Source organism: Mesoplodon mirus (assembly GCF_964341445.2).
Source record: "Mesoplodon mirus genome assembly, chromosome: 18".
NCBI classification, from domain to species: Eukaryota; Metazoa; Chordata; class Mammalia; order Artiodactyla; family Ziphiidae; genus Mesoplodon; species Mesoplodon mirus.
In genome coordinates this window covers 11,390,377-11,418,109 of record NC_138994.1, presented here as the reverse complement: position 1 = coordinate 11,418,109, position 27,733 = coordinate 11,390,377, and the positions used below count along the sequence as shown (strand labels likewise).

General features: G+C 38.7%; 1 protein-coding gene across 14 annotated transcripts in view; it reads left to right on the top strand.

Annotated features, from left to right (window-relative positions):
* The window catches only part of BPTF (bromodomain PHD finger transcription factor), a 144,269-nt gene extending 119,867 nt beyond the window's left edge, over positions 1-24,402 (top strand). For 7 of the 14 annotated variants that reach the window (XM_082602717.1, XM_082602727.1, XM_082602726.1 and 4 more), the window contains 9 exons: positions 80-981; positions 2,831-2,913; positions 3,204-3,429; positions 6,990-7,318; positions 10,154-10,327; positions 11,083-11,275; positions 12,413-12,497; positions 18,016-18,202; positions 23,498-24,402. In XM_082602717.1, the coding sequence (XP_082458843.1) occupies positions 80-981; positions 2,831-2,913; positions 3,204-3,429; positions 6,990-7,318; positions 10,154-10,327; positions 11,083-11,275; positions 12,413-12,497; positions 18,016-18,202; positions 23,498-23,534 (2,216 nt within the window). In that variant the 3' untranslated portion in view covers positions 23,535-24,402. Of the gene's footprint in view, positions 1-79; positions 982-2,830; positions 2,914-3,203; positions 3,430-6,989; positions 7,319-10,153; positions 10,328-11,082; positions 11,276-12,412; positions 12,498-18,015; positions 18,203-22,703 lie in introns of all 14 variants that reach the window. The other 7 variants (XM_082602719.1, XM_082602729.1, XM_082602725.1 and 4 more) reach the window with 4 other exon arrangements.
* The last annotated feature ends 3,331 nt before the right edge of the window (positions 24,403-27,733 follow it).

The window sequence follows — 27,733 nt, the reverse complement described above, 5'->3', positions numbered from 1 at the left end:
TCAGAAAATCCCCTTCAAATTCTTCTTAAACCAGTCTCATGTTCTAGAGTAAGAAATATTTGGTCTTTCCTTTTCGCAGGTACAAGTGAACAAAGACAGAGTAAATTATCGCCCCTGACACAGGTGCAGCCAGCCAAGAGCCTGCCTCCAGCTCAGCCGTCGAGCGTGAGTCCTGCAGAAGCCCAGCCTCAGACTGCTCAGACTGCTCAGCCCGCACAGCCCCAGCCCCCAACCCAACCCCCGTCCCCAGCTCAGCCTGAAGCCCAGACCCAAGCAACTGCTGCCTCCCACGTCCCACCTGAAGCACAGCCCACCCAAGCACAGTCCTCCAAACCCCAAGGTGCAGGACAGTGTCAGCCTCAGAGTAATGTCCAAGGACAGTCTCCTGCTCGTGTCCAGAGTCCACCACAGACTCGAATGCGTCCATCAACTCCATCCCAAGTGTCTCCTGGACAGCAGTCCCAGGGTCAGACTACAGCCTCACAGCCGATTCCAATTCAGCCACACACATCTCTTCAGCCACCTTCCCAGGGCCAGCCACAGTCACAACCCCAGGTACAGTCTTCAACTCAAACTCTTTCATCAGGACAAACGTTAAGCCAAGTTACTGTCTCGTCCCCATCCCGTCCTCCGCTCCAAGTACAGCAGCCTCAGCCCCAAGTCCTTGCTGTGCCACAGCTGCAACAAGTCCAGGTTCTCTCCCAGATCCAGTCACAGGTTGTGGCTCAGATACAGGCTCAGCAAGGTGGTGTGCCCCAGCAGATCAAACTCCAGTTACCCGTTCAGATGCAGCAAAGCAGCCCTGTGCAGACTCACCAGATTCAGAATGTGGTTACAGTGCAGGCAGCCAGTGTGCAAGAGCAGTTGCAAAGGGTTCAGCAACTCAGGGATCAGCAGCAAAAGAAGAAGCAGCAACAGATAGAAATTAAGCGGGAACACACCCTCCAAGCTTCTAATCAAAGCGAAATCATTCAGAAACAGGTAAAGTTATTAAGTAAAAGCAGCATGTTCAGTAGCTTGAATTATTGTGCTGTGCATTAGACTTAGCGTTTGGTTGTGTTAGCTTTCCTTAAATAAGACACAAAAGTCATTGATGCTTCAAGTTAGAAGCAGCACTGGATTGACCAAAACGTACTGAATGACTGTTATGGTTTGGAACTCTGTTGGATGTAGACAGTCAGTGCTTACTGGAAAAACGGCATGTATTTTGGGAGAACTAAGTTGGAAAGAGTGGACTTAGGAAGTTTAAGTATCATTGATATGAAACCTGAAGGTTTAACTAAGTTTTGAAGCCACTTCAGGCATCACAGCAATTTCTTTGAAGTTATTTGCAGTTGTCATTCCTTAGTTTGCATGTAGGCTAAGCAAATTTTATAGACAGATTAAACTCTTGTGTTTCCAGCCACACCTTCGTTAAAAAAAAGCTTTAAATAGTATGACTCCATAGCATAAATAAAAAGTGGCATTGTGCAGTAGCTTTGTAGTGAAGTAAGGCAATTTAGATGAGTTAGAATTATTCTGCTTGAAACGAAGCCACACGTATAGTGACATCCTCTATAGCATTGCGGGAGAATGTGCAGCGCTCCGCACTAGTCAGGAGTTTGTGTGGGTTTCAAGTGTTCCCAAGTCAGGAGAACCCAGTTCCTGGGTCTCCTGTTTACAGTCTGTGAAACCCACTGATCTTCCCTGAGCTATATCCTCATTAAAACTCTCTCTCTTGCAGCCACACAGGGTTACTGTAATGATTAAATGAGGTCATGTATGTAGAAGCACTTTTTATTTTATTTTTTATTGAAATATATTTGACATATAACATTGTATAAATTTAATTTAAGGTATATGTCTTATTGATTTGATACATTCACATCTTGTAATATGACTGCCATTGTAGCAATAATTAACTCCCCTATCATGTCACAGAACTTTCATTTCCTTTTAGTGGTTGGAATAATTAAGATCTAGTCTCTTAGCAACTTTGATGATTGTAATGTTGTTAGAAGTGTTTTCAGCAGCAGAGGGATTTTGAAGATGTATAGTAATATTCTTAAAAAATTAACATCATATATAATGTGTTAAAATGCATTATTACCCAGCTTTTAGCACTGTATGGTCCGTGAACTGAGAATTATTACAATGTCTGTCTTTACCCTAATCTCTGTACAAGGTGGCAGTGGGGCGGGGGTGGGGTGATCTTTAAAATGAATGCCTGGGACGGAGAGCATAATGTTGAAAACATGGTTATTGGAGGATGATAGCTGGGTTAAAATTAGAGCTGCAGGGCCTCCCTGGTGGCGCAGTGGTTGAGAGTCCGCCTGCCAATGCAGGGGATGCGGGTTCGTGCCCCGGTCTGGGAGGATCCCATGTGCCGCGGAGCGGCTGGGCCCGTGAGCCATGGCCGCTGGGCCTGCGCGTCCGGAGCCTGTGCTCCGCAACGGGAGAGGCCACAGCAGTGAGAGGCCCGCATACCGCGAAAAAAAAAAAAGAAAAAAAAAAAAAAAGAAAAAAAATTAGAGCTGCATTAATTCTTTAATCTCCAACAAGTTAGTAAGTTCTTTATGTCTCACTATCTCATTTATAAAAGTGTCCCTACCTTTCAGCGTTGTTACGGTGAATAAACAAGGTAATGTCAGCTGCTTCCCTGGGCACAGTGCCGGGTACGTGATAAGCACCCGGGCCACACAGTAGCTCTCATTTTATTTGTATTACGATGTAAAATTCTTAGTTTCGTTCGGAAACACATACATGTGCTCAGATTTCTACTGTTGTTACCTGTGTACCAACTTGTAGTCATTATAAAATATGCATTTTTGGATTTTGTTCTGTCCTGAAGGTGGTGATGAAGCATAATGCTGTAATAGAACATTTAAAACAGAAAAAGACCATGACTCCAGCTGAAAGAGAAGAGAATCAAAGGTAGGGAGAAATGTTTATAACCCATTACACTGGGTCTCACTGTATATCAGTCTCTTCTCTTTAACACACATACACACACAGGAGTTCTGAGTTTGTGTTGTTTTTATCTTGATTGAAGTTTATTAAATGAGAACACTCAGTACTAATAGATGCTCATAACTGGTTCCAATCGCTCTGAAGCTTCCCAGTCACAGAAAGTTTGTACCAACTGTAAAGACATAGAAAAATTGTGTCTTAAGCCTTTCAGAATAAAATGCCCAGCATTACATAGATTGTATATTTCTCTCTAGAATGATTGTCTGTAACCAGGTGATGAAGTACATTTTGGATAAGATAGATAAAGAAGAAAAACAGGCAGCAAAAAAACGGAAGCGAGAGGAGAGTGTGGAACAGAAACGTAGCAAACAGAATGCCAGCAAGCTCTCTGCACTGCTCTTCAAGCACAAAGAGCAACTCAAAGCCGAAATACTGAAAAAGAGGGCGCTGCTGGACAAAGATCTACAAATTGAAGTGCAGGTAAGAAGGTATTTTCTATCCTCCTGTGTCCAGTGTTTAGCATCAAGTTTTATTTCTCTTTTCCCCTTGAAATTTCGATTAAGCTTAAAATTTGAGCTTGTTTTCTAGATTTTACATTTTTGTCCCTAGAGTGAGAGGCAGTGGGACATATGTCTTTTAAAACATGACAGAGATTTTTGTATCTACATGTATATTGTAATCTCTAAACTAGCCACTCGGGAAGGTTAGTCTTTTGATTATAACATTCGAGGACCCTCTTGGCAATAGCCCTTATTGTCTGTGACGCAGTCTTGCCAAAAGTTATCAGGAGCCACGTTTCTTAAGAAAGGTAGACAGAGAAACTGCAAAATAATGTTGAAAGAAAAATAAAATGTGCTCATTAAATAGGACCAGATTTCTTTCTTGACTTGTAAATGATCTGCAGGCATGGCTAATCCTCTGCTTACTTAGGGAATTTGTTGAAAATTGAAAGAAGACATCTATTCATACATACTTAAACAGTTTTTTAAAAGAGAAGTGGGCTATATAAAGCATCCCTAGAAGTGCCATGTACATTTTAAGAAGGTGAGAGATGTTAAGAAAACACTGATCATCCTACTAACGAACACTGCACATAATTCTGAGACATTAGAGATCTTCCCACTGAAGTCGGAAACCAGACGGTAGTGCCCAGAATCAACATTATTGCTTAGCATCTCTAGAAATTCTAGCTAAGGTTAAGCCAAAGAAAGAAAGGAGGTAAAATTTGTTATTGTGTATGTTATGATTATTATATCAAAACCCCAAAGAAAAATTATTAAGATCTAAGAGAGCGTTCAGGAAGGTAGTCACTGCTAGATAAATACTGAGATGACGACCATTGTCCAAGTAAACAAAAATAAGAGTCGGTAATCTTTGATCATCCCCCCTCCAAAGATGACCGTTTCAAAATAATTTTAGGGTATAGCTTATATATATTATTTTTAATAAATGTATTCACATACAGACACATTTTAAACAAAATCAGAATCACGCTGGAGACAACATATACTGAACATTTTTCTTTTTCTGCACTGTACATACTATGCAGCCATTTTAAACTGTTAACAACTACTGCAGATACTCCAGTATACGGTCGTGGTGCTGTTTCTGATAGTGTAGTGCTTATCCAATGAGGAAGAAACATTATACTTAAAGGAAACCTTCAGCATTATTTTAACTATAGAATTTATTGCTAAGATTTAGTTTGAGGAACAACATTCAAACGTACATGTGCTAGCATATTTTAAGAATTATTTTTAATTATAAAGATTTTATTTTTTATTTTCAACATATGTGATTGGTCCTGTATATCTACCTGTCCTTATATCATTTATGCTTGCCTTTTTAAAAAATAGACTTCATTTTTAAGAGCAGTTTTAAATTTACATAAAAATCATGCAGAAAGCAGAGAGTTCTCATGTGCTACCCCCAACCCCAGTTTCTCCTATTACTAACATCTTGCATTAGGGTGGCATATTTGTACAATTCATAAGCCAGTATTGATACATTATTAGTAACTAACTAAAGTCCATAGTTTACATTAAGTTTCACTCTGTGTTGTATAGTTCTGTGCATTTGACAAATGTGTGATGTCATATAATCGTTACATAACAGAATACAGAATCATATTACAGTATCATACAGACTAGCTTCACCGTCCTAAAAATGTGTTGGCTTCTACGTTTTCCTCCCTCCTCCATCCCCCTCTGCTTGCCTTTTCAATATTTCTTGCTCATTTTTAATAGAACTTAACTCTTTGAATATCATACATATTATAAAGTTTTTTGTCATATTGTTGTCATATTGTTCTATAAAACATAAAGATTCACTTGGAGTAAATTCAGATTCGGTTATTGATTTTTGTTGGTTGCTTTTTCTTTTTTTGTTTTTACATTACATGTTTTTATTGTTTTTCATTTGATTTTGCATTTGGAATTTTAAGTGAGAGGAGTTTTGTTTTGGTTTCCTCCCTCGAGAAGCCTAGTGTAGCACAGCCAGCCTTTAACATCCAGCAGGGAGCCTGCACTTCCCAGTTCTGAATCTGGAGCCCAGGAGGCCTGCAGTTTTAGCCCTGGTCATGGTTTTGTGTTTCCGTTCCATAGAGACATTTATATCTTATTCAAGCATGGCTGTCTTCTCAGTTTTCTCTTTTTTATATCTTACTACCATGGGAATGTTCTTGAAGAGGTATGTCAAAGTATGTACCTACTACACTGCCTTGACGATCTTGATTTTCCTAAAATCCATCTCTTTATGCTATAAACACATCATAGTATTAGGAAAATGAAACTCAAGATTTACTTTCTTCCCTAGGAAAAAGTTCAAACTTTGTTTTTAAATAGAGAAGGACTGTAGAATTGTCACACAGCATATCTTCTCAGTTATAAGACTATTTAGACTCCAGATAGAGGACAGAGGTTCATTAAACCAGGATCATTCTGGTTTATTTGCTAGAATTCTTTTGATGTTTAAAAACTTGGTCATAGCTCTGGTTTAATTACACCAAGCTTGTTCATGAATGCCAATCACAGTGATTTTTCTCTAGGGAAATAAAAGTTCTTTTTTAAAAAATTTATTTATTATGTACTTTTGGCTGTGTTGGGTCATCGTTGCTGCACGTGGGCTTTCTCTAGTTGCAGCGAGCATGGGCTATTCTTCGTTGCGGTGCGCAGGCTTCTCATTGCGGTGGCTTCTCTTGTTGTGGAGCTCGGGCTCCAGGCGCACGGGCTTCAGTAGTTGTGGCTCGCGGGCTATAGAGTGCAGGCTCAGTAGTTGTGGCGCACGGGCTTAGTTGCTCTGCGGCATGTGGGATCTTCCTGGGTCAGGGCTCAAACCCATGTGCCCTGCATTGGCAGGCGGATTCTTAACCACTGCGCCACCAGGGAAGTCCAAGGGAAATAAAAGTTCTTTCATCATCATTTCTAAGAATAAGTTGTAGCACTAGGTAGTAGAGGTGTGTCTGTAAAATACCTCACATGGGAAAAAGCGTGTTAATTTATGCAAAATTTGTATTGAGAAAATAGCTCTCCTTGCAGTCTTAAATTCTAGCCACAGGAGCACAGTAAATAAGGCACATCTGTCTTACTCTGCTCTGGGCTGGTCAGGCCACATCTGGAGTATCATGTCCAGTTCATGTCGAGACTCACTCTAAGGACACACAAGGAGATTGGCCGGAAGAAAGCAGCCAGTGGGCGAGGAGGACACTTGAAATCATGTCCTGAGTGATGACTGCAATGACCAGGCCAGGACCCTAGCATGCGGGAGGGGCCGTTCTTTCTACAGACTTGCTCATCTTGCTGTCAGACCTCCTTTGAAGAGAGCTAACAGTTTTCTAGTTGTTGTGTAATCTTCATCTTCTGTTTCTAGTTGTTTTAATTGGGTTTAAGGTGTAGTAAGAACCCTCTTGTTTGGAGTTAGCAAGACCCCCTCACTTTAGAGTAAACCGTGGAGCTACTCAGACAAGGGAGGTGATGTAACGTCCTCTGGCCAGAACGTTACATAAGTCAGCTGATGGTCTTATATTCTTTGATTGACAACAGGAAGAGCTCAAGAGGGACCTGAAAATTAAGAAGGAAAAAGACATGGTGCAGGCCACAGCTGTCGCTGCCACCTCCCCTGCCGCAGCACCGGCACCTCCAGCCCCTCCGCCTTCCCCGCCGCCTCCGCCCCCGCCGCAGCACTCAGGCCCCCTAGCCACGGCCACGGCCACGGCCACGCTGCCTGTGGCTTCCCAGAAGAGGAAGCGAGAAGAGGAAAGAGACTCAAGCTCCAAGTCGAAGAAGAAGAAAATGATCTCTACTACCTCAAAGGAAACGAAGAAGGACACGAAGCTTTACTGTATTTGTAAAACGCCTTACGATGAATCTAAGTGAGTAGATCTTTTTGAGCTCTAGTTTATTGTCTTAAAAGTTTAGCTCAGTTTCCAGTTTTGAAGAAAATGAGTATATCAGTAGCAATGTAAATAAAAATAGTTAAAAATAAGGATAATAATATTTCATCTGTGGTTTCGCAGCTGATATTTTTAACCTTGACACTAGAATAAAAGTTTGGTTCTTTTTCCACGTGTTCATGATTCGTGTTTGTCCTTCATCATATTCTTTTCTGTCAGATAAGCTTTCTGTTGCTCCTTTGCTGTCTCCTCTTCTCTCTGGATCAACTCCAGATCAGTTAGTAATGCTGTCTGGAGAAAGGTGTATTACTGTCACCGCCCAGAGTTGAGATCATCTGTTCTGGAATCTTCCCAACCCCACGATTACATCCAGTCCTAAAGACGACCTACATACGAATGGTGTCAAGGGGCTTTTGAGTTTGACTGGTTTTGGATTTTTATCATTTAATTTTAAGAAATTCTATGTTTTTTGTATTAGAATACTGTAACCTAATATTATTTTTGTCAAAGTTCCCACTTTCTTATTGGGGACGAAAGTCAGAAAAATACAAAAAGTAATTCTTTCACTCATTCCTCAAGTACTACACTCAAAAATTTGATAAGCATGGCAGCTGGAAGCTGCTTTTGACACTTGTAACTTGTATTTGGTGATATATACAAGATTTTAGAGACAGTAATCTATAAACGTGGTTACACTTTTTTTTTCCTATCATTATTATCACTCAACTAGGTATTTAGCTTCCATTTGCAACATTCAAATGCAGGCCAACTTTTTAAAGCCAAAAATTAACCACAGTGTTAATTTTACAGTACCCAAAAGTTTATTTGATTGTGATAAAAAAGTATGATCATTTAGAATTAGGAATGTTTAATGTCTACTGTAAGTGGATGCCTAATCAATTTATAAAATAAAATTGTTTAATGATGTTTAAGCTGTAACATTGAAGCTGCTTTAGTGGTGCTATTTAAATTACAGTCTGTTTGCAAGTGCTAAATCAAAACTTTTTGTTGGTAGATTTAGCTGTGTGTTGAATCAAACACAGATCAGTGTAGGCATCTTCACTTTTCATTGTCTTATTTATAAGAAGTTAGACATGATATAAAAAGTAGAACCCTACTGATTGATTTTCTCCTTAGTCCAGTACAAGTCCAATACAATTTTTGTAAATTTACTTTCTTTACAAAAGATTTTCTTTCTTTACAAAAAGATCTGCTTATGGAATTTCCTTAAATAACAGGACGTTTTAGCCTATTTAAAATATTCAGATCATAGAAATTCATTTCACACACAACTTTTTTTAACACCTAAATTGCATAAAATGCGGCACACGTGTACATATGCTCATTCTATTGAGTTTGCCTCATTATTTTGGGGATATTTCATACTTTTTAGTTTTTCATTATTCACATTTCAGTATACTGGCTTCATTCATTCCCTATTATAGTTGGGAAGAGTTAGTGGTTTTTAAGGAGTATTTAGTGATCTCTTGTTCCAAAGTAGGCTGCTTTGGGAATCTAGTGAGAGTGACTAAAACCTGAAATTCAAGTCCTGAGCTCACTTCCAGGACACACAGCCCACCACCTGGTGAAGGCAACATACCAAAATGCCCTGAAGGCCTCCACGTGCGGCAGTGAAAATCATGCGGGAGTCATAATTCAAAAGAAAAAAGTTAGTGGCAATAGGATACACCACACTACCATTATTCCTTTACGTTCAAAAGCAGGTTAGGTGGAAGCTTGAGGACTATTTCGATTCCTGTAGGCGCGTCTGCCAAGAAACACCTTCGTAGAACCAATGGTATCAGCAAGGCCAGTCTCGTTCCCTGCAATTCACACTTATTCTTGCCGTGACTTTGACAAGGCGTTACTCCAGAGCATTCGTCAACACTTTGATACACTGTGTGTTTGTCATAGAGATGCTTTTCACTTTACCATTTGGGATCTTACATTACAAAAGACTTGAGGATTAATTAACTGATTACCCACAATTACACACTCATACCGCCCCATCTTGTAGACCCTCTTGTGGTTTTAGATTAACTATCCTTACATCACTCCACACCGTGTGTCCCTGTTTTTGAACTGAAGTAGTTCCTCACCAGCTAATTAACCTGGCCACTTCACATCATCACACACATTCTATTAACTGAAAAACTGGCCCATGTCATAGTCTGTTAAAATTAGATTAAATTCCAATATTTACTTAGAAAACTTGGTAGAAACTGAATTACTACATGTACCTTTTTTAGTTTTCTTCTTCATACCATGTTTTTACCATTTATCTTCTACAACTGGCTGACCTCCTGCATGTTCCTTGTAGTGTAACTTCTACTTGGTGTTTGCGCTTTGCTTTGTTTTCAAATTTAAATCGTGAGATACATTTTCAAACCTATCTAAGAAATAGCCCTGATTTTGAAATGGCTTCTGTGGCATAGGTTTGACAGATGTAAGTCTTTGATTCTTTGGCTTTGGTTTTTGTGCCTGTTACAGTTTTACACACATTCATTAAGAGGGAGACATTACCATCAGTGTGTTGTTTATTTTTTCAAATTCCAGTGTGTTTTTAAAGACCCACATTTCACTAAATAGTGTATTTGTTGAAATTGATGTGAGCGACTCTATGTCCCCACACTTGATATAGTATCAGATGCTGTAGTTTGTCAGGGTTAGAATGGTTGGATTCAGGATGTTTAGCTGACTCATTGCAGAAAGTTATCCTGTAAGAACGTGAATCAGGACAGGGAAGACAGACTTACGTACCATGCAGCTCAAAATGACAATTTACATTGTCATTTTCATTGTGAATGCTTTTAGGTTCTATATTGGCTGTGATCTTTGTACTAACTGGTATCATGGAGAATGTGTTGGCATCACAGAAAAGGAGGCTAAGAAAATGGATGTGTACATCTGTAATGATTGTAAACGGGCACAAGAGGGCAACAGTGAGGAATTGTACTGTATCTGCAGAACACCTTATGATGAGTCACAGTGAGTTCTGATAAGAGCATCATATTTAATAATTTAGGAAGCCAAATTGCTCTGACTGGTTACTTATTTGTTTTAAAATAAAAAGCAAGGTATTTTTCTGCATATATTATACACTTACATTACAAATTCTTTTCCAATATTTTTCTCTTCTTCCCTCTTTACCTCCCCTTCAAAATTTATGTTGCTTCATAGTGAATGTTTGAGATACATTGGGAAAAATGTGGTTTAATGGTAGACTTGATTCTTCAATATGTAACATCGAAATTAATGAGATTAAAATAGCCTGACTCGTTTGGACTTTATCAGTGTTTTGAAATGGTGCTTTATTGCAGGTTAGAAAAACACTAATTTGGGTACAAGCTCCAAGACTCTGTTAAACAGCTTTAGGATTTTGAACTCCCAGTTGGGTGGCCAGTATCAGCTTCCCATTTGATATGGCATTAGTTGAAAGATTTTTGTCCTTATTTTGTTTTGAGCTTTAAAGTCAATTAAATGTTTTACATTTTTCTTCATATTGGTTCTCCAATTTTGACAGTGTTCTTAAACCTTTAATGCTTGTTCTTAACATCAGAAATACTAAAGTAACTCATTGGAATGTCAATCTTCAAAAGTATTAAAACAATTATAATACTAAAACTATTTTATATCCCAGGGTTAGAATATTTTCGATGCATGTTTTATTACTTTTTAAAGTAAATTATAAGTAATGTGATCCCATCTGTTTTGAACTCACATTTCCATTTCGGATCTTGCAGATTTTATATTGGCTGTGATCGGTGTCAGAATTGGTACCATGGGCGCTGCGTTGGCATCTTGCAAAGTGAGGCAGAACTCATTGACGAGTATGTCTGTCCACAGTGCCAGTCAACAGAGGATGCCATGACAGTGCTCACGCCACTAACAGAGAAAGACTATGAGGGCTTGAAGAGGGTGCTGCGTTCTTTACAGGTGAGAAACCGCTCTCTGTGCAGCATTTAAAGATGAAGTCAGTCAGCGTGACCTTGGAACCACGCCTGGGGTTTGACCGTTACAGTCTTAGAGCACCTGACTATTCAGTGACTCCCAGCTGAAGTGCTCCACAGACTTCAGTCCTTCCCGTGCCGACTGTTGTTGTTTAGCTAATGCTCATGTTTAAAATGACTCATTATTTTTATTTTATTTTATTTTTTTTATTTTTTATTTTTATTTTTTTTGCGGTACGCGGGCCTCTCACTGTGTGGCCTCTCCCGCAGGCTCAGTGGTCATGCCTCATGGGCCTAGCCGCTCCATGGCATGTGGGATCCTCCCGAACCGGGGCACGATCCCGTGTCCCCTGCATCCGCAGGCGGACTCTCGACCACTGCGCCACCAGGGAAGCCCTGACTCATTATTTTTAACCTAAATTTTATTTTTAAAGAAAGCTATCTTACCACCATTGATTGAAAAGCAATTTGATTAAATTCTAGTGAGATACAAATGCTTATCTAAGGCTCTGGGCCAAAGCCTTCCCTCCCTTATTAAAAATAAGAAGGAAGGTGGGGGTGGCTTCTAAGATGAGCAAGTATTAGAGATGTATTCCAGACATAGGAGTGCTAGATTGACACTTCCTCCTGTTGTAATCATAATTAGAAGCGTTGAAAGAACTGGAACGAGAACAATAGTCTCAATATGTGGTTGGATGTTATTTAACATCACCATCACACCTCTGCCACATCATTAGCCTGCAGAGGTAACCATTCCACACTTGGAACCCATCCCACTCCAGTTTAATAGGTGTGATTGCAGTGCCGGCATCGCTCAGTTGGCAGGTTATCGTGAAGGGACCACAGTACAGGTTCCTTGACTCCTAAGCTAGTGCTCCGCCGTCCCCGCTCCAGGCCAAGGTCCCAGACCTCTCTTTGAGAACCATTATTACAGAGCATGCTCATCTGAGATAATTTGTGACTACAGCAAAAATCATCTAAGTATAAATAATTTCATCTCTCAAGTTTAAAACTGACTTTTCCAGTTTAAAGGTCGATGGATGCAAGAACTCAAATGGGAAACTTAAGTGAAATGGTCATTTCCACCTGACAATAATGATGTCTTCTTGTTTTTTCATGACAGGCCCATAAGATGGCCTGGCCTTTCCTTGAACCGGTGGATCCTAATGATGCGCCAGATTATTACGGTGTTATTAAGGAACCTATGGGTAAGTGCTTGAGTTGGACACAGAGTTTTTTCAGAAGTCTCAGCAGCTACTTCATTTATCATCCAAAAAATTGATATATCATGAAGATATGCTGAGCAAGACTGGTGAGGGTCCAAACTGGTATATGGTCATTTGTAGGATAAACTGGGAGTATGTATTAAAGTTCAAGTATGTGTACCTTTGGACCCAGCAATTTCATCTCTTAGGATTTACATGTGCACAGGTATGGTGTTCATCACAGCAGTGTTCATAATTGCAGAAATACTGAAAATGAAATAAATAGCCATCAGTAGAGGAGTAGCTAAATCAAAGGATGAGCAGAGTATTCTCTACTGTATAATGAATGAAGTCAGTGAACGGATTGGGGTCCTTGTGAGCCTCTCATCTTTCCTGTCACCTCTTCTTCATCTTTTCCTGAAGGAGAGCAAAGGAAGAAATCCAAGAGAATATAGCCTCATTGCCCAGAAAATAAAAATGGTACTAAATAACAGCTACAAGTAACTGTACAGTAAGTCCCCTACATAACAAACCTTCAAGTTGCGAACTTTCAAAGATGCGAATGTGCATTCGCGTGTCCAGTCATGTAAGTTAGTTCACGGGTCTGGTGTCCATCGTCACATGTGTGCATCCTCTACAAGTGGTTGTGCTTTTGTGTACTTTACTGTACAATACTGTATAGAGTACAGTAGTACAGTATCTTTATTTCAAGCCCAGGATGTCTGGAAGCAAGCATAAAAGCATCAGTGATGTGGCTGGTACTACTGTATACTTTTCAAGTATACAGTACTATACTGTAAGATTAAAAATGTTTTCTATGTATTATTTGTGTGAAAAGTATTACAAACCTATTATAGTATATTACTACATAACTGATTGTGTTAGTTGGGTACCTGGGCTAACTTTGTCAGACTTACGAACGTGCTCTCAGAACAGAACTCATTCATATGTAGGGGATTTACTGTATTAAGATGAACAGCTACCGGTGATTATATTAAAAATACTTTATCTACGAAAGAAGTTATAGAAATTAAAACATAGCTAAAAGCTTCCAAAACTGCCAAAAAATTAGCTCTAGCTGATGAAAATATTCCAAACGGCTAGCTAAGCATTTTTTAAATGGGTATGGTTTTATTGTATATTTGAAAGTTGCTAGGAGAGTGGATCTTAAAAGTTCTCATCACCAAAAAAAAAAAGTTTGTAACTATATGCGGTGATGGATGTTAAATAAAAGTATTGTGGTGATGATTTCTCAATATATACAAGCATCAAATCATCCCATTGGGACTTCCCTGGTGGCGCAGTGGTTAAGAATCCGCCTGCCAATGCAGGGGACACAGGTTTGATCCCTGGTCCGGGAAGATCCCACATGCCGCGGAGCAACTAAGCCCGTGCGCCACAACTATTGAGCCCGCGTGCTGCAATTACTGAAACCCGTGTGCCTAGAGCCCGTGCTCCGCAACAAGAGGAGCCATCTCAATGAGAAGCCCGTGTACCGCAACGAAGAGTAGCCCCCACTCACTGCAACTAGAGAAAGCCCGCGCAACAACGAAGACCCAACACAGCCAAAAATATATAAATTTTTTTTAAAAATCATCGCATTGTATACATAAAGGTACCACAGTGTTCTATGTCAGTTATACCTCAGTTTAAAAATAAAAGGAAAAAATTAAAGGAATTAAAGTTCAACCAGGTTTTTAAAAAAAAAAATAGAAAAGACGGGTTGTATTGATGGCAACTTCAAAGATGCAGAAACATGAAGAAGAGATAAATGAGGGCTTATCTTTGGGAAGAAAAACCATAAATACGTAAGTAGCTGTTAACCTCTATCCTCCTCATGTCTAAGATAGAAGAAACTAATCATTGTACACATTTCAGATTTGAATAATCTCCTTTGAGAAAGTACCTGAGGTGTTTATTTAAATAAATAGATGTCTTTTGCTTCTAAAAATAACTTGATTATAGAAAATTTAAGAAATAAAAAAAGTAAGAAAAGATAAATGCACTTTTGATCTTTTTCTCACTGAATGGTATCACATTTTGGTGTGTTTGTGTGTGTGTGTAAATTAAAAACTTTTTTAAAAAAGAAAAATATTGAGATCATATAGTAAATGTTTGTGTCTGGCATTCATTTTCCTGTGTCATTAATCTTCAATAACATGATATTAATGGCTTTGTATAGTCTGTAAATTGAATATGCCTTAACTTATTTAGCCAAAATTCTTTTCTTGAAGAGCTAGAATGTTTTCCTGTCTTTTTCTTTTCTTTTCTTAATACCACCAAGATAAACAGCATTTTATGTGGGTATGTACATACAGATAATACAGGTCTCCCAAGCATATTGTTGAAAGAAATAGGAAAGTTGCAGAGCAATTCTTAGGTTTTAAGCAGTAAACAGTTGTATGTTTTCTAAGGGTACGTACATGTGTTTAGAGATGCATAGCAAATGTCTGGAAAGATACAGACTAACGTGATTGATTGATTTATTATAAATTAATTTATTTTACTTTTGGCTGTGTTGGGTCTTCATTGCTGTGCGTGGGCTTTCTCTAGTTGCGGTGAGCAGGGCTACTCTTTGTTGCGGTGTGCAGGCTTCTCATTGTGGTGGCGTCTCTTGTTGCGGAGCACGGGCTTTAGGCGCGTGGGCTTCAGTAGTTGTGGCATGGGGGCTCAGTAGTTGTGGCTCACGGGCTCTAGAGCACAGGCTCAGTAGTTGTGGCACACGGACATAGTTGCTCAGTGGCATGTGGGGTCTTCCAGACCAGGGCTCAAACCCGTGTCCCCTGCATTGGCAGGCAGATTCTTAACCACTGCACCACCAGGGACGTCCCCCTACATCGTTTTTAATTGTATGACGTTAAGGTAATTTATTTAATCACCCCTCCATAATGGATTTTTCGGCTGTCTGCAGTTTTTGCTGCTATAGATGACACTTCTGTGAACATCCTTGTGCATCTGCCCTGTTCTTGTTTGTTTTCTTAGAAAAAATTTCTAGAAATAGAATTTCTGTGCCAAAGGGTATGTATACTTTTTAGGCTTTTGGTAAGTATTTTCAAATTGCACTTCAGCAGATTGAACCAGTTTCCACTGATAGCATATATCTGTACCCTTTTCTCTGCACACTTGAAAACCCTGAGCATTATCACTCTTTCGAGGAGAAAAATTTTTCTTTGTAAAGACTTATTTCGAAAGAATATGTTTGATGTACAAATGCAGATGTTACAGAGATATAGGGAGTAAAGTGTAAAATTTACCACCACTTTCATCCACCTTTAGAGGTAGCCTCTGTTAATAAGCTGACGTTATATAATTTTTAATTTCTGCTAATTTGGGCAAAGGAAGTGACTGTTAGGCTTTGCCTGTCTTCAGTAACTAGTGATGTGCTTATTACTGTTTATACTTCTGCATGAGTTCCCTATTTATGTATTTTGCCATTTTGCTCTTGATATATTCATACTGTTGTCAGTGTTACTTAAGGGTTATTTATAAACTAAGGATATTTTAATGTTTTATGGCAATTGTTTGGTCATATGATAGTTTTTAACATTTTTTAAATTCAAATCTATTAATTATTATGAATTCTACCTTTAAGAGTTGTATTTTTAGCCTTTTTCCCTACCCCAGATATATAAATACTTACCTGTATGTTCTCCTAGTACTTTTTTTTTTTAAGGGATACTAATTAAGTTGAAATCATAAAATGTCCAAACACTACTCACATACTTCATTACAATTAGTCAGGAAGTGCCCAGAACTTAAGTCTGAATATGGTGATATTCTGGCAGGCTGTGTTTAAGCTTTCTGCCTACCTGTACAGCTTATGTGACCTACACAGAATGGATGTGCCCAAGTCTTGTGTGGAATTTAATCAGACTGGGTGCATTTTTGCAGCTGTTCTTGTTTACACGTTTTCCCCCTACCTGCGTAAACTGGAACTATCAAAGACGTGTTTGTGTGTTAAAATATTATATGTATAACATAAAATTGCCATTTTAACTACTTTTATGTGCACAATTCAGTGATTAACTACATTCATTTTTGTCCTTAAATTTTAATCCACCTCGGATTACTTTGGTATATATGGCATATGGTATGAGGTAGAATTTTTCTTCAAATACAGGTAGGCAGTTGCCTCAACCCAATTTATTAATGAATTCTTCCTGTCTCTGCTTATTTGAAATGACATCCTCAACATAGGTGAAATTCTTACGCTGAATACAGTTAGGTCTGTTCCTGTTTTTAATTCAGTTCCATTAATGTTTGTATCATGTTGTGCAGTGCCACACGTTTTGTTATCACAGCTTTATAAATTTTTTCATATAAATTTATTTATTTATTTTTGGTTGCATTGGGTCTCCATTGCGGTGCGCAGGCTTCTCATTGCAGTGGCTTCTCTTGTTGCGGAGCGTGGGCTCTAGGCACGCAGGCTCAGTAGTTGTGGCACATGGGCTTCGTTGCTCCACAGCCTGTGGGATCTTCCCGGACCAGGGCTCGAACCCATGTCCCCTGCATTGGCAGGCGGATTCTTAACCACCGCACCACCAGGGAAGTCCCTATAATTTTTGTTAATGTCTCATAGATTAAATTTTCTCCCTTTACTTTTATTTTTCAAATGTTTCTTAGATATTCTTACACTTTTATTTTTTGAATGTACTTTAAAATTATTTTCTCAAATTCTAAAATAATTATTGAGATTTAGTTAGGAATTGTGTTATCTATCAATCCTAGATTGATTTGAGATCACTGACCTTTTACTCTCCCAGGTTTTTATGTCATATTGTATATGGAATTTTCCTTCAAGCACAACTGTCTCCTGGAACCCACTGTTATTTTGGGTGGATTTAGCTCAGTATTCCAAAGCAGTTACCTGTGTACCACCCTAGTAATTTTTTTCATTTCTGTATACTACCTCTACTATTACGTACTACTATTTTTATTCATATCAGCTAATATTTTTCCCTTAAGTTTATTTTAAGTAGACACTTTATATCATTACCAACATAATCGGTAAGTCAGTATCACTTGTCACCAATAAAAGGTAACAATAAAAATTTAAAAGGAAACAAAATTATATTATTAAAGCCTAATACAAGGATCACAAAACCACAGAGATTTTATTCTTAATTCTGGACTCCTCCTTCTCTTTGTACATGTAAGGTATTTAATCAGTTGTTTGCATGTGAAAATGTGTTATACTTAGATATGTATTGTTCATGTTGTTGTAGTGTTTCCTTTGTTTCAAACCAATTGAATAAAGAGCTATTCTCTGTAGTTAATTGAAAGTAAAAGACCCTTCTTAACGGTAGCCAAGATTTATCTTTTAGACCCCGAATCAAAAACAAAATTGGAAAAGTGCTTCTGTTTTCTTCAAGAATTGCTATGTAGTCTTCACTGGTTAACCAGCCTGGTTCCAGGACTGCTTGGGCAAGATGTTATGTATTCTTATTTGTCAGAACTGCAGGCAGTATTCACAGTGGAACAACCTTAAAGCTTTGAAAATCTTTTACATTTTGTTTTTAAGACCTTGCCACCATGGAAGAAAGAGTACAAAGAAGATACTATGAAAAGCTGACGGAATTTGTAGCAGACATGACCAAAATTTTTGATAATTGTCGTTACTACAATCCAAGTGACTCTCCTTTTTACCAGTGTGCAGAAGTTCTTGAGTCATTCTTTGTACAGAAATTGAAAGGATTCAAGGCTAGCAGGTAAGCAGATGTGTTCAGCGCTCTGAACTAATTCAGCTCCTAATGAGAAATTGCTGGGTTTGTTTATGATCTGCTTAAAATTATAGTCACTTTTTAAAATTCAAAAAGCATTTATCAAATGCTTACAGGATGTAAGATGCTGTCTTAAATACCATGGGGCACATACAAAGATAGTAGTAGTAAGAGTTCTTGCTCTCACTGAGTTTACAGAAGTATAAAAATGACTGTTCTGGGACTTCCCTGTCGGTCCAGTGGTTAGGACTCCACGCTTTCACTGCAGGGGGCCAGGGTTCGATCCGTGGTCGGGCAACTAAGATCCTGCAAGCCGCGTGGCCAAAAAAAATTTTTTTTTAACTGTGAGACTAATACTCAACACAGCATATAGTAGGTGAAATGCTCAAAGACTGGTAGAATTCAACAAAATAATGTTTAAAAAAAAGGACTGTTCTATAGGGTAGAGTAAGGGGAAGACCACGAAGTGGGGATTTAAGCGCTTTCTCTTTCATTTGTGTTTGCTGTATCTTTTTTTTTTTTTTTTTTTATTGAGGTATGCGGGCCTCTCACTGTTGTGGCCTCTCCCGTTGCGGAGCACAGGCTCCGGACGTGCAGGCTCAGCGGCCATGGCTCACAGGCCCAGCCGCTCCGGGCATGTGGGATCTTCCCAGACCGGGGCACGAACCCGTGTCCCCTGCATTGGCAGGTGGACTCTCAACCACTGCACCACCGGGGAAGCCCTGTTTGCTGTATCTTTGAAATCATAAATTGTTTTATTCTCCTGGATTTTTTCTGTGGACTAAACTTTAATCCAAGTCCACAGACCTTTTCTTTGAACCTCTAGTGACATAAAAACATTGAGCAGCTTTGCATGCTATTCAGGTACCGTGACCTTCGCGCCTTCTGTTTCTGACCTTCCGCACCTGCTCCTTCCCAAGCCCATGACTTTCTTCCTTTCAACGGAAGCCTGTTTCCCTTTTCTCTGAGAGCTGCCACTGCTCTGTAGCCCTGAGATTCATTGCTCACCATCCCCCATCCACCAGCCCGCAAGCCTGATCCTCCATAGTCAGATTGGGTAGATCTTGGCTGGGCTGGGGTCTGGGCATCTGTATTACCCAATGAACTCCCAAGGGACTCTGCAGACCAAAGCATAAGAATCAGTGCTCGACCTAGTCATTTTTCTCTGAGGAAAATCCTCAGGGTATTTTCTCTCCTTCTCCTTTAACAAGGTAGATCCAGAACTGTCCTTCAGAGTCAGTTTGCGTAAACTAAAAGTGAAAGACAAGCACAACTGAAGTATCCAATCACCTTCTCAGCGAAGGAGTCAGAAACTATAGGCAGAGAGGGAAGGAGAGCAGGTGGGCGGGCAGGCTGTATAGACCACCAACCAAGAGACTTCACAGCATCTCTAAAACTTCCCCATTTTTATTGTTGCCTATCTGTTAACCCGTTAGCTGTAAAACTTAAAATGGAAGAGGACTTACTTAATATGACAGAGTCCGCAGGAAAATAATCATAAAGGAAGGAAGAGGGGTGAACTCAGAGTGGTGAAAGGAATATGGTAGAAGTTACTTAGCTGATGAGATTTCAGCAGATTGTGAGGCGGAGCGGATGGACGGCGACTGACCGATGAAGGCGGGCAACGCGCAGCCAGACTCCTCCTCGCGGGCTCCTCAGCAGACGCGACAGCCCACCGACCAGTAGGACCCCAGACAGCCTCCAACACGGAGCCTCTGAAATAGAATCGAAGGCTCTAGAGAGTAGGAGGAGAGGGGGGCTAACTGAAGATCTAAATCCGGGCCAGTCACACCCTCCTTTAACCCCAGTGTGCAGCCTGCGTAGGAAGCCCAAAGAACTGGAAGAACACAGGGTTCTTCTCCAAAGAAGGAGAATAAACCGTCTGCCGAGAACTAGAGTAGACAGAAGAGAATGGGACCCAGAGGAAAATCCCCTGATCTCTGAAGGATCGGCTCCCTCATTCTAACGCTGGGGCTCTCAACAGGATAATTTACTCACCCCCACCCCGTAAGGGATATTTAGCGATGCCTAGAGACATTGCTGTTTGTGACACTTGGAGGTGGTTAGTGGTACTGGCATCTAATCGGTAGAGGCCAGAGATGCTGCTAAACATCCCACAGTGCGTAGGATAGCCTTAAAGCAAAGAATTATCCAGCTCCAAAATGTCAGTTGTGTTGAGACTGAAAACTCTGATCTAAAGCAAAGCCTGCCAGTCAGTAAGCCATGCACACAGGCACAGGGTTCTCCAGGCACCCGTCTAGGCTGTTAACTTACTCTTCATAAGTGGGAACAGACAGGGACGGACCGATAGGTAAGGAAAGCCTGCAGTGTAAAGGAGAAAAAGGTCAAGGTGTAACCGAAAAATAGATTCCGGAGAGAACAAAAGAGAGCTTTAAAAAAACAAAACAAGCCTCTAAGTCATGTCCCGAGAGAAATTTTAGAAGATACTGCATCTGCAAAATAGTGAACAGGATATTAGAAATAAAGAACAACCTGAGAAAAAGAGAGTAACTGGAAATTTTTTAAAACTTATTGCACACATTGAAAGTTAAAATCAAGGAACTCTCAGTGTAAAGAGCAAAACAACAAGGGGATGAAAAATAGGAAAGAAAAAAATAAAGTATCCAATATTCATTTCATGGAAATTCCAGAAAGAAAGAACAGAGAAGACAGAGGAGAGGAAATATCAAAAGACTACTCTAATATAAGAAAAATTTCCAAACCAGTGAGAGGCACACAACTTCAAATCCAAGCAAAACTGTTCATTCAAAAAATGGTTATTGAGCCCCGGCTGTGTGTCAGAATTGACTGTAGCAGCAGATCAAACCAAGTTCCCGCTCTCCACGGAGCTCATGTTCCTGTGGGATAGGGAGGTGGACTGGGTCCGGGGTCGTGGAGTGGAGTGGATAAACAAACGACTAAGCCAGCCGGACAAGTGGGAAAAGGTCCACCGCACATACACATCACTGTAAAATCTCCAGAGGCTAAGGATGGCGGAAGCTCTTCTGAAAGCTTGTAAAGAGCTTATAACAACTTATAAATTAACAGGAATTAGACTGGTATCAGACTTTTCTCTAGCAACGTGGAATGCTAGAGGATTATGGAAGAATAAATCCAAAAGTCTGAGGAAAAATGAAGTCTGTGTCTAGCCAGTCAAGCATAGAGGCAGAATAAGTACATTTTCAAGTCATATAAGGATTCAGAAAGGGCTTCTTGTCCTTGCATACTTTCTTACCAAGTTATTTTAAGATGTGCACTAGCAAAATAAGCAAATCAAGAAAACAAAAGACCTTGAATTTCAAGAAAGCAAAGAGAACGACTCTGACCCAGAGTGACATTTGTACAGCAGGCCCATGCAGCAGGCAGTTCAAATTGGAGCAGGAGAATGGAGCACTCCCAAGAGGGATGCGTCTGGAGGAAAAAAATTGATTCATACCTTAGATAACTTAAGAATGTAAGGGGGGAAATGAAAGTCAATTAGAAACTCCATGAAAGGCAAAAAGTTGTATAGGTTACTAAGAATGCCCTCCTAGCGAAAGATTAGGTGCTACAGAGAAAAATATTTACATAGTCATGTAAACAGTACATTGATTTTCAACTTTTGGAATGTCTGCAAACAAAGCATGGAAAGATTTAATTTTAAATTACAGAGAAATAAAACTTGTACTCAAGAAGGGAGGAGGGAAAATGGTTACATGAGCTCAGTTCTCGTTTGCCATAGCAGGATTTAAACAATATAAAGTTGATAAAATAAGAAATAGCAGTGTAAGAAATCTAACTACTTAAGAACTGAAAGTTCCAAGTAATTCATCCTAGAGAGCATGGTTTTCAGGTTGAGTGAAGATAGGTCAGAGGACCACAACTTATTACAAGCCCTCCGTGCTTTTTTGCTTCTTGCTTCGTACCTCTTGTAGTTATTACTCCAACTAAATTTCTAAAACTGCTTTTTTCAGCTGAAAAGGCTTTAGCCTTTGGTGGAAGTGGAAGCTGGGGGATTTGAATCCCACCCTGCTGCCAGGCTTGCTGGCAGGACGCAGTGGGGGGATGGTGGCGGCAGCTGCTGAGGTGGGCCTGCTGCAAAACCAAGGGACTGGGGGAAGGAGAGGAGGCCCAGAGGCTGGGTCTGCACGGTGAAGGGGCTGCTCGGGAGAGCTTGCCATTTGGTGGTTTCATGTAGCTTTTTATTATATTCTGGTTTATGTAATTTTTATTAAAGAACATGGGAGCCAACTGAGAAGTTTGCTCAAGTCTGCTTATGTAAATAAAATGATATGTGAAGAGATGTTAGGGGATTTTTGTTGATTTCCAAATTTAGAGCAGAATGAACATATATGTAGCCAGTCACTGAAATATTATTTTTTATGGATTTCCAGGGTTTCCTTTGCCGTATTTTCCCCATTTTTAATTTGTGATCTCCAGCATTATTTTCATAACTGTTCTTTGTTATAATTCATCATTTATATCATCCATGTTCTTTCTTTTCTTACAGATTGTGATATCTTTAGTCTGAATTTTTAACTGGAATCAGAACTGGATGTTGGGGTCACTCTTTTATTGTACCACTTGATTACCTAATTCAAAATTGCCCCCCAGAGTTCAGATGAGTTAATATAATTTTTTAATGTTTAAAAAAAGATGTATAGTAGTAAACAGTTTATTCTAGCAGCCATGTTGAACAATGTATTTAAGAATTGTAAACTCCGAGAAGACTGTATTTATATACACTATTGCAATAGAACATACTTGATAACTGTACAGTAACTTGGTTTACTAACAAAAGTTGTTAATAAAACTGTGAAACTAGAGAGGACACTTTCTGAAATTTAATAGAAAAATGTGATTTTAATACTGTTATTTCTCTCCTTTTAATATTTTTTTCCTTCATATTCCCCAACTCAATGTAAATAAACGCGCGCGTACGTACACACACACACACACACACACACACACACCTTTTACCACAATGGTAATGCTTCTGTAAATGTCTCTATTTGTTCCTTTGACTAAAAATGTTGTATTGGACATATATATATGTATATATATATTTATATTTCCTTTTTTAATATTGGCTTTTTCCAGTGAATTATCATGTTTACTGTACAATAAAAATTTTTAATTTTATAGGGTAAAAATTTCTTACTTGTTCTCATATTTGCTTGCCAAGGGTGAATGAAAGAACATGGCTGCTTTCCCCAGACAGACTGACCTTGGCATCCACATAAAGCATCACTGTTTTCAAAAATGAAGGGTGCTTAATTGTTCCCTTTTTTCTGTATTCTGTAGGTCTCATAACAACAAACTGCAGTCTACAGCTTCTTAAAGTTCAGCGTGTTAACCTAGCATAAAACACAGCAAGAATCTGGTTGAACTGTTTTAAATTAAGGAGCCAGATGTTTTTAGTCAGGTTATCCTGACAAGACTTGACCTAAACTTCGTTTTTATTGGTCATAACAGTCCAATTATATTCTTGGCCAATTTTGTCCAACGGACAAGGGAAAAAGCAAAGTCAACGACACCATTATCTTGTCAAGATCAAATGGTTTTACTATTGTGGCAGAAGCGGGAAAACTTTGTTTATTGAAGAAAAAAAAAAGAAAGAAAGAAAGAAAAAAAGATAATATGGGGTCAAGTGTAACTCCATGGAAATGCCACGTCTGCTCTTCAGTGAAGAAGCTGGTTTAGAGTCTCACAGAAAACTTTCAACTGTATTTATTTATTGTTGCAAAAAAGACGCTTTTTTATTGCTGCCCTCATTTGTCAGCTAATTATTTTTTCTTATAAAATCCAGCCCCGGTTACATGTAATCCATTCTGTATCTTATCATGATTCCTGTAGGTAAAAGTACAAGATGACCTCTAGATGTCTTTTCTTTCTATGAAAGGAGCTGCTATGTACACATGTGCACACACACACAACTGGGAATCAACAATGAGTTTATTGTTCATAGTAGATAAAAATTAAGCTTGCATAAAGGTTGGGTTAAGTGGTCCTGGACTACAGACTGTGTTGCCTTGAATATAACAGTACAATTTGTCATTTACTCTGCACCAGGTTAAAATGAGTAAAATCTATTTGAAGGTATCTTGTTTGTAAACATTTGTCAGATTCTAATTTTTTTTCTTTTTGTATTAAAATTCAACTATGGATGTATATGAAACAAAATAAATGGAGATAATTTTTCTCCCACAGACGGTGTCTTTGAATGTGCGCTAATGATTCTGTGTAAGCCATTGAGGGGAAAGGGAGGGCTGCAAGCAAGATAAATAAATAAAAGGCAGAAGGATCTGATTGTACCTGGATTTCTCCAGGGTAGTAGTGGTCCTTCATTTTATAATTCCCAGCCCACTGTCATCACATCGAAGAAAAATATTCAAGGGTGCTAATCCTGTTGCATCAATTGATCAGACTAATAAAAAAGGTAATGTGACAAAATACACATTGCCTTCATCTGTACATTATATGATACCAGGCAAATTATCAGTTACAGACCACTACTTATATTTTATGAAGGGCATTTTTTAAAATGACTTCATCCTTTTTGTATTTGTTTGTTGGTTGAGGTTTTTTGGGTTTTTTTCCCACGTAAGAAGAAGTAGTGTAAGCAGTAGGGGGAAAAAATGGAAGCAGCAGAGGAAGGCGTATTTTGCATGTTTTTCCTTTCAGTGTTCTAATCTTACATGTTGTATTTCTTCATTGTAATAATAGCTTCTGTGAGATCTGCCATAGTTGGTTTATGCAGCTTTGCAAAAATTTTACTAGATTTTGCACTAATTCGTATTAGCTTTGTCCTACCAAGTTCTGGAATTTATCCAATTATTGTTTTTTAAAAGTTTCTTTCTGTTTAATATCACCCTGCTATGCAAAACCTTTCCCAGACCTTAGTTTCTTAAAAGAAGGACGTTGCTAACAGTTCCCAGTTCTTTCTTCTTACAGGCTCAGGTGTGCAAGTTATTCTGGGTTAATTTTATCTAATGAAGCCCATTCCTTTTTGTACATAAAAATAATCACTTAAACTTACGCTTACAAACTAAAGAGACTAATTGCTCAATATTGAAAACATGGAAACAGTTTTTGCTTAAAATACTAACATGGAAGTAGTCTAATATAGGTTATTTTGTCCTTTTACTTTTAAAAAATGTTACATATTGTATGCACTGTGCTGATGCAAGAATCCTACATTTTAATGAATTATAAAATTATTCTGCATCTCATCATGTCACAGTATTTCTGTACTATTTATTCATATATATGGATATAGATGGGCTTAATCATTTAAAACTTGTTGCAGCAAGAACTTTCCTACCTGTAGGCAATAGATTGCTATGTTTTTACGAGATTGTGGCAAATTTAAACAGCAGTTCTTTTTGTACGTAATAGGACATTTCATCCTAGAAAAATAAAGTAATGTTTTTGACATTGGATTTGGTGCGGTTTCTAATGAAACAGTGGTTGGTTGGTTAACATTTTCTGTAGGTGTTGGCATTGCCAAATTGTACAAAAAAGGTAAATTTTGTGGAAATCCTCAGGCCAGGAATATGTTAATTTCATATATGTATTTAATAGTATAAAGTCTTTTGCAGCTTCTATCACCATATAAATACATAGACATTTTATAGTTTTATCAACTACAGAGCTTTAGTGTTTCAAAAGTAATTTTTGGAAAAACCTGCATTCTTACAACATACTGAGTTTCAAAAGCTGCTTTTCTACGAGTATTTGACAAGCTTCTGCTACTCAATAAAATATACATATTACAGCTATTTTGCTTTCAATAATCCAAGTAGTAGAATGCACATTTGTTATACTGTTAGGATTTTTCTACACAGTCTTTGGGCCTGTATATATGTTTAATTTGCATCAACAGATTTCCTTTGCTAAAAGTATTTTCAATGCTTGTTATATTTCATCTGCCAGGTTCACAATCCTTGAAACCATCTCATAAAAAGTATTTTCATAATATTGGTAAGGCTTTTTTCTCCTACCCAAATTCTGCAGGATTTGCACTTAATGTCCTGCGGTAGTTTTAAAAAATTGTGAACTTTCAGAGATATTTTCTAAAGTAAAACAATTACCTTTTTATATTTCAAGTGGCCTGGAGTGTTATTAAGAGACTCTGAGATTTGCTGCTGTTTGTAATCTACCTTCCTGGAATCTGCAAATAAAAGTTCTTTCCCTAGTTCTGTTCATTTGTTAGGCAAACTCCCTGCATCTTTGTGTGTTTCTGATACTAAAGAGCCAGTGTGGTGACCTTTTAAATCTACACACTTAGCCTCATGACTGAGGCCATTACCCACAAGTGTCAGATTTCTTGTCCTTAAAATGAGAATGGTGATCTCTCATGAGCAAAGTAATGTCTTGGGGGAAGGATTTTTAATAAACTGAAATATTCTGAAGTACTTCTGGATACTTGGAACAAGACACCGAAAGAGACATTTCCTAGATCACACCCCGCTTGATCCAATTTGGACCAAATTCAACTAAAGGAAATAAGTGCTATATTTTTTAAATGATAGAGTCCTGTACACGAAATTGAAGTTACTCATTGTAGGTAGTGGGTCAGTTTTTAGGTGTTTGCATATACCTGTGTTTGATCAACCTTAAAAATGATTTTAAGAGAAATATAAACTGTGCTAAGTGATACCTTTCAAAGACAGTTAAAAGCTAGTACAAAAAAAAAATGTATGTTTTATAGACCTTTCCCTACCAAAAGAAAAACACTTTTTTCCGCTTGAGTTCCAACAGCTTAATGGAAGGAGGGGTGTGTTGAGTTCCTCTTGAAGGCAACGGTATTTTATTGTGCCCATGATCCTTTAGTCTTTGGAGCACAAACCATGTGCTAAGGAAAATCTATCAACAGGAGAAAAGGATTCGGAACTACAGTGAATTTGGGAATTAAAATTTTCCATAAAATTAAAAGATTGTACTGAAGGTACCGACTGAATATTGAGAGGATTCTTCTTATACTTTTTTTTTTTTTTGCCTAACCTGGAATTCCCAGTCTGTTGTGCACCACCTCCCGTGCATATATCCCCATATGCACCACTTTTCTACCTCATTTGAGCCTCAATCACTTTTTTTTTTTGGCGGTGCCTCTTGGCATGCAGGATCGTAGTTCCCTGACCAGGGATCGAACCCGAACCCCCTGCAGTGGGAGTGCACGGAGTCTTAACCACTGGACCGTCAAGGAAGTCCCGAGCCTCGCTCATCTTTCATTGCAAACCTGGTCTTGAATGATGGCCTTAAGTCTAACAACGTTTCTAAGAAACTGGCCTGCTTGCGTTTGCCAAGGTGTACATACTAACCTCCCAGTATCACACAGATCACAGTTTTGGCACTTTTTGTGTGATTCCAAAACTTCTTAGAAACAGTATTATCAAAGCAATCTAATCAAACCCTAACCCTCAGGCTTATATCAAAGTGACTTTTTTTCTATCTTTTAAACTAGAGCTATTTATAACACTTCTCTTTATGCTCTGACATCTGACCATCCAACTAATAATTTATCTATTTGGCCATTTT